Source organism: Trichosurus vulpecula, chromosome 6 (assembly GCF_011100635.1).
Source record: "Trichosurus vulpecula isolate mTriVul1 chromosome 6, mTriVul1.pri, whole genome shotgun sequence".
NCBI classification, from domain to species: Eukaryota; Metazoa; Chordata; class Mammalia; order Diprotodontia; family Phalangeridae; genus Trichosurus; species Trichosurus vulpecula.
The window spans coordinates 276,369,662-276,376,047 of NC_050578.1; the positions used below are offsets into that span (position 1 = coordinate 276,369,662).

General features: G+C 55.9%; 1 protein-coding gene across 1 annotated transcript; it reads right to left on the reverse strand.

The window, feature by feature from the left end:
* Positions 1 to 1,040: 1,040 nt before the first annotated feature.
* Positions 1,041 to 3,515, reverse strand: ZDHHC24 (zinc finger DHHC-type containing 24). The gene is made up of 3 exons (XM_036764128.1): positions 3,238 to 3,515; positions 1,679 to 1,956; positions 1,041 to 1,590 (listed from the first exon to the last, which is right to left on the reverse strand). Exons 1-3 carry the CDS (start codon positions 3,513 to 3,515, stop codon positions 1,316 to 1,318), a joined length of 831 nt encoding a protein of 276 aa, XP_036620023.1. The 3' UTR covers positions 1,041 to 1,315.
* Between the last annotated feature and the right edge of the window lie 2,871 nt (positions 3,516 to 6,386).

The following is a 6,386-nucleotide window of genomic DNA, read 5'->3' on the forward strand; positions in this document are numbered from 1 at the left end:
CTTCCACCAATTCAAACCAGTCAGGCTCATAGAGGAGCCTGGGGGCACTGAAGGATTAAATGGAATCCAGGCCCTGTCACAGAAATACAAGAGAACCCTGGACCTGCCTAGCCTGGGTGGTCAAGGGAAGTTTTGTGAAGGGCTGAGGGCTGGCCTGCCTGCCTGCCCACCCTCTCTCCTAGACTTGCCAGTGCAGGCTATCCCAGAGGCCCCTACCCAACAGAAGCAACACCTCCCTGCTTCCAAGCTGCCTCTCCACTGCCAAGCATAGAGAGGTGGGACACTGGCTCGCTGCATACCTTTAACGCAAAGGAACACCAGCTGGCCCTGTCACCATACTGATGGGGAAACTGAGGCCTGGGTTGTGGATGGGGACAGACGCTGGGCCTCAAAGCCAAGATGTATGGGAGACCTGGCCTTCCGGGCAAAATGAGGGCCCTGCATACATCTCAGCAGCCCAAAGTTCGAGGACAGGGCCCCCAGACCATCTCCAGGTGTTTCCTTCTCAGAATCCAAGTAACAAGCACAGCTGCTCCCGCTGGATAAATGAGGAAATGCTGCCCAGTGGTGTCAGTTCTTAAGTCAGGAGGGCCTGCTCCAGGAACCTTGGAGCTGTGTGACCCTGGGACAGTCCCTCCACCTGAGCCCATTTCCTCAGCAGTAAATTGGAATAAAGTCATGGCAAAGAGCTCATCCTGTAACTCGGCCTCTCCTTACTTGGCACAAGGCCCTGCCCCTGCCAGCCAGGCTCCCTCCTGGGGCCTAGCCTTGGAGCTCTCCAGGGAGTCCTTCCAACCAATCCCTTCCCCTGGAGCTGGGAGCTGCTCAGCCCCCTGGAGAACCTCGCCCCTGACCAACACCCTTCAGTAGTGGGGCCCAGGTTCAAATCCTGGCTCCCCAACTTGACTCTGGCCAAACTCCTGACCCCTCTGGGCCTGTTAAATGACCACCATGGTCTGATCCAGGGCAGCCAGAAGGGCTCCATACAGCAGTAGGCTGGAGTCCAGATCATGGACAGCAGGAAACAACAAAACCCCAAGTCACATCAAGACTTTATTGTGGCAGGAAATGGAGCAGGCCCGGCTGGGCCCAACAGCCCCACCCTCATCATGCCTTGGGGGATGGGGGGTGCCAAGGAAGACAAGGGCCAGGCAGGGACAGGGGACGGTGGGGACCTGCTGGTTGGGGAGGGGGGCACTGGAGAATTTGATCCCAAACCTGGAGAGCTCAGGCAAGGGGGGTGCCTGGCTGCAGCCTTCAATGCTCCTCAGCCCGGGGGGCTCTGTCAGTCCGTGCTCCCCTCCAGTGCCCCTCCTCAGCCTGGGGTTTGGAAAGTGATCCCATCCCCAGGCAGTGGGGATGACAGGAAGGGCCAGAACCACACAAGGGCCCAGCGGGAACCCAGAGCGGCCTGCATGTTCCTCCAGGGGCCCAAGTCATAAAGGCGCTGGCCATGGGCCCACTCCCGGGTGGTCTGGCCTCGAAGCAGCAACATCCCATGGAAAAGCAGCCCCGCCCCACAGAGCAGGGCTCCGGCCACACACGTGTCTGCTATGAAGGCTAGGGCAAACTGGGCCAGGGACACGCCACCTGAAGGGAGCAGACACCAGGGTGACCTCTGGGGAAGGGCCTTCCTGAGCCCCTCTGCCCCGCCCCACCCTGTGCCCAGCCCCCTCACCAGTGAGCAGCATGAGCCAGGGCAGCAGCAGCAGAGCCACTGCGTGCAGCTGAGAGTGGGCCCGCAGCAGGGCGCCCAGGGCTGGGCCCAGAAGGGCCGTGATGTGCAGCAGGATGCCGGCTCCATGAAAAAGCAGGCACAGGAAGGGCCGGTAGTTGCTGAAGCCAACACAGCGCCCCAGCAGCAGACAGTGGTGGTCCCGTCGAAGGATACAGACCCTGCAGGCAGGGCAGTGCCCGCTGCGCGGTGGGACCTGGCTCTGGCACTGGTAGCAGTAGCTGGAAGGGAGGGGGAGGCAAGATGAAGCCCTAAGCCAAACCCCCTTCGAGCCAAGTCCAGACGCCACCTTCCCGGGGAAGCCTTTTTATGATTCCGCTGCAAACTATGAGTGGTTTCTTGCTGCCACTGCTATGGCCTCTAAGATTTACAAAGCCATTCTCTGGGAGGGAGAATTCTCTATGTGGAAACTCCCTCCTCCTGGGCAGATCTGAGAGCCACCTGGGGTACCCAGAGGCTAGGTGACTCACCCAGGGTCACACAGCCAACATGTGTCAGAGGCAGAACTCAAATCTGGGCTCTAACTCCAAGGCTGACCCACCATCCCCTCTTGAGGTAGGCAATGCAGTATTTTCAGTCCTATTTTACAGACGAGCAAACTGGAACGCTGGGTGGTTCAGTGTCACACAGATCTCAAAGGCCAAGGAGGAATGGAACCCAGCCTCTGGACTCCCAAGCCCAGTGCTCTCTCCAGCACCCTGCCCATGCCGCTCCCCACCACCATGATGACTTTGCCATGCCCTTGGGGACTGGAGGGCACCCTGCACTGGGGGTCAGGCTGGCCCACAGGCCTGGGGTCCAGCCGGGGAGCACAGACATAAGGGGGACCTGCCTCACCAGGAGCCCGGACCCCTGCCCCTTCAAGGTCAACAAGCCGGGACTCAGCACAATGGACAAAATGCTGGCCCGCACCCAGAACCTATCGAGAGCTTAATAAATGTTCATCTGAAGGGAGAAGGGGCAGCTAGGTGGCACAGTAAGTAGAGCACCAGCCCTGGAGTCAGGAGGACCTGAGTTCAAATGTGCCCTCAGACATTTGACACTTACTAGCTGTGTGACCGTGGGCAAGTCACTTAACCCCGATTGCCTCATCTCCCCCCTCCAAAAACAAATAAACAAACAATAAATGCTCCTCGGCCATTAACGGTCCCTATCTATGCGCCTTATCTCGTCTGGGCCTAACATAACTCTTCTCCTTTTACAGACAAGGAAACCGAGGCTGAGGAGGCGCTCCAGGCCCCTGCTGGTGGGAGGTATCGTGGGAGCTCGGATCTTCCCCACCCTCCCCCAATACCCCGGGCCGAGCCGGTTGCCCCTCTTCCCCCAGGCTCCCCCTGGCTCACTTCCTGCTCCAGCTCGGAGACGGGGAGGGGAGGGCAGCCCTTGGCGCGAGGAAGGAAGCCCTCCCAGGGAGACTGGCGCTGGGCAAGGGGCAGGACTAGAACGCGGGCCTCCCCCCACACCCCGCGGCCGCGGGTCCGGGCGCGCGCATGCGCACTCACTCCCAGCCGCGGCCCAGCGCCCGGCCCGCCAGCAGCACGCCGCCGATGCCCGGGTCCCGCAGCACGAAGAGGGCGGCGTTGCCCAGCACGTTGAGCAGCTGGAAGGCGGCCAGCAGCAGGTGCAGGGCCCGCGCCAGGGGCCCCGCAGCCGGCAGCCCCGGCCCGCGCACCAGCACGTAGGCCAGCTCCAGCGCCACGGCGGCCGCCCACAGCGCCGTCAGCAGCAGCGGCAGCCGCGAGCCCCGGCCGCCGCCGCCCACCGCCCACGCGGCGACCATGGCCCCCTGCCCGTGGTCTCCCGAAGGGCCGCCCCCCGCGGCCGCCGCTGCAGCCGCCCGCGCCGCCGCCTGGCGCGTCCCCAGCCGCGAAGGAGCCGTGCCGCGCAGCCCGGAGGCCGCGCCAATCAGAGCCCGCGGCGCCGCCGCCCGGACCAATGAGCGTTGGACGCTGGCGGACCGGCGATCTGATTGGGCAGAGGGATGAGCCAATGAGGGCGTGCGCGAGCCGGGCCCGCGAGCCCAAGCTCCAGCCCCTCCCTAGCCTTCCAGAGGCTCCGCCCCCTCGCCTAAGGCCCCGCCCCAAAGACTAGGGCCCCGCCTTCTAGGTCACAGCCTCTCTCGGGGACAGGAGCCCCCCAAAGATCTGGTCCAGCCTCTCCTGGGTCTGGAGGGAGGGGCTTGGGTTTAGACCTCTCTCTTGCTACCTGTGGGGCCTTGGGAAAGTCCCCGGGCCTCAGGCTTCTTTCTTTTTTTAAAAAATTAATTTATTTATTTTTACTTTTAGTTTACAACGGTTTCTCAAGTTTTTGAGTTTCCAATTTTCTCCCCCTCCTTTTCCTCCCCCTCCCTACCCAAGACAGCTGCCATCCGGTATGGGCTTCTCCATATACCTTCATACTAAACATATTCACAATAGTCAAGCTGCAAAGAACTACCACCCATGGAATGAACCACGAGAAAAGAAACAAAACAGGAATAAACACAGAAAGAGCCAACGGTCTGCTTCCATCTGCATTCCGACTCTGTGAATCCTTCTCTGGATGTGAATCTCTCTCTTCATCATGGGTCTTTGGAGCTGTCTTAGAACCTTGCATTGCTGAGGAGAGCCAAGTCTATCAGAGTTAGCCATCAGAGATACCGTGTGTCTGTAATCGTGTGTAATGTTCTCCTGGTTCTGCTCCCCTCACTCAGATCATATACGTCTTTCCAGGTTATTATGAAGTCTGTCTGCTCCTCATTTCTTACAGCACAGTAGTATGCCATTACATTCCCCAATTGATGGGCATCCCCTTGATTTCAATTCTTTACCACCACAAAAAGAGCAGCTATAAATATTTTTGAACCTAAGGGTCCTTTTCCCACTTGTATGATTTCTTTGGGATACAGCCCTACCTCCTACAAGATGCCTTTGCACCCCTCCTCCTCCTGTCTATTGGAGCCTATCCACACTTTGTCCCTGAGTTCCTCCAGGGCAGGAACTGTCTTCTGCCCTTCTGTGTATTTCCACGGCTTAGCACACCGCACACATTAGGCGCTTGATAAATGTTTATTGACTCCCCTGTAAAACGAGCTTCCCCTCCAGCCAGAGATCCCTGCTCCTATGCTCTCCTAGGCGGCCATCCAGCTTTCACTTACGACTTCCAGTGATAGGGAGACCAGGCCGCTGCTGCTCTTGGTAGCCTCTTTGTTCCACTTCTAGATAATTTGGGATAATTACAAAGATGTTTTTTCCTATTGCAATATTTCTAAAGATCTTCAATATCACCAATGTGGGCAGTCTCCATGAACATGTAGATGCAAGCCAGCCATGCCTGTCCATCCTCCCATAGATGCAATATCTTTCTGAGTAGGGGAAGGAATCTTTCTCCAGATCCTTTAATGTTGCCTGGACACGAGTGAATCATTCCATCTGTTATCCTATGATCCCTTGTAAAACAGGGATAATACCAGCACCAGCATGAAGGGTTTTTGTGAGGAGTAAATGAACTATGTGGGAAGCGCTTTGCAAGTCATAAAATGTTCTATGAATTCTAGCTATTATAATCTCACCAAGTGAGCAACCCAGCTTATTTTCGCTCTACACATGTTTCTATTGGCATCCTTCAGACCAGAGGCATCAGACACACTGCCTGCCAGCTGCACAAGACCCACAACAATACCGAGTGCAGCCTGAACCAGGTTAGAATGGGAAAATTAAAATAAAATGGGAAATATTGAACAAAATTAATAAAAATACACTAAAACATAGATAATGTTGACATGTGGTTTTCTACATCAATATCAAACCCACAGGGATTCTTATGTACTGTTTAGTGAACCCAGTTTCTATCTGAATTTGACACTACTGCCTTGGGGCTACCCTCAGTCAATGGGTCAAGTTCTTTTCTCTCATGATTCTTCCTCAGTAATGTACTAAATCCTCCTCACCACCACCTTGCCCTTGCCCTTGGGATGATGCTCAGCTCTAGTCCTCAGAGACTTTGGTAGCCATTCCTACAGTATCACTGGAAGAAGGTTTTTTCTGTCATTTACATCTGTTCCTCCTGTTGCCCCCCGGAGCCAAGTAGAACAAATCTAATCGGTTTCTACCAATAAGAGAAGATGGCCTTCATTATCTCCCTAAGTCTCTTCTCCAGGCTAGACATTCCTCGTTCCTTCAACTGATCCACACTGGACATGGTACTCAGTAGCCCCACCTCAGAGTCCAACTTCTCCAGATGGTCTCCAGCATTCAACGTGCTTCCTAAAATGTGGTGCCCAGAACTGAACACAAAATTCTAGAGTTGGTCTCTAGAGCAGGAGTGGGGAACCAGCAGCCTTGAGGCCACATGTGGCCTTCTAGGTCCTTGGGTGCAGCCTTTTGACAGAGTCCAAGTTTTACAGAACAAATCCTTTTATGAAGGGGATTTGTTCTGTGAAGTTAGGATTCTGTCAAAGGGCCGCACTTAAGGACCTAGAGGACTGCATGTGGCCTTGAGGCCCCAGGTTCCCCACCCCCACACTAGAGAGACTGATTGATCAATTGATCCAGCAATAAACATTTATTAAGCACCTGCTATGAGCCAGGCATACTCTTGCTTCCCTAGTTGGATGGAATTAAATAGAAAGTAGGCTTCTTAGGGGCAGAGACTGTTATGTTTCTGTATCCCT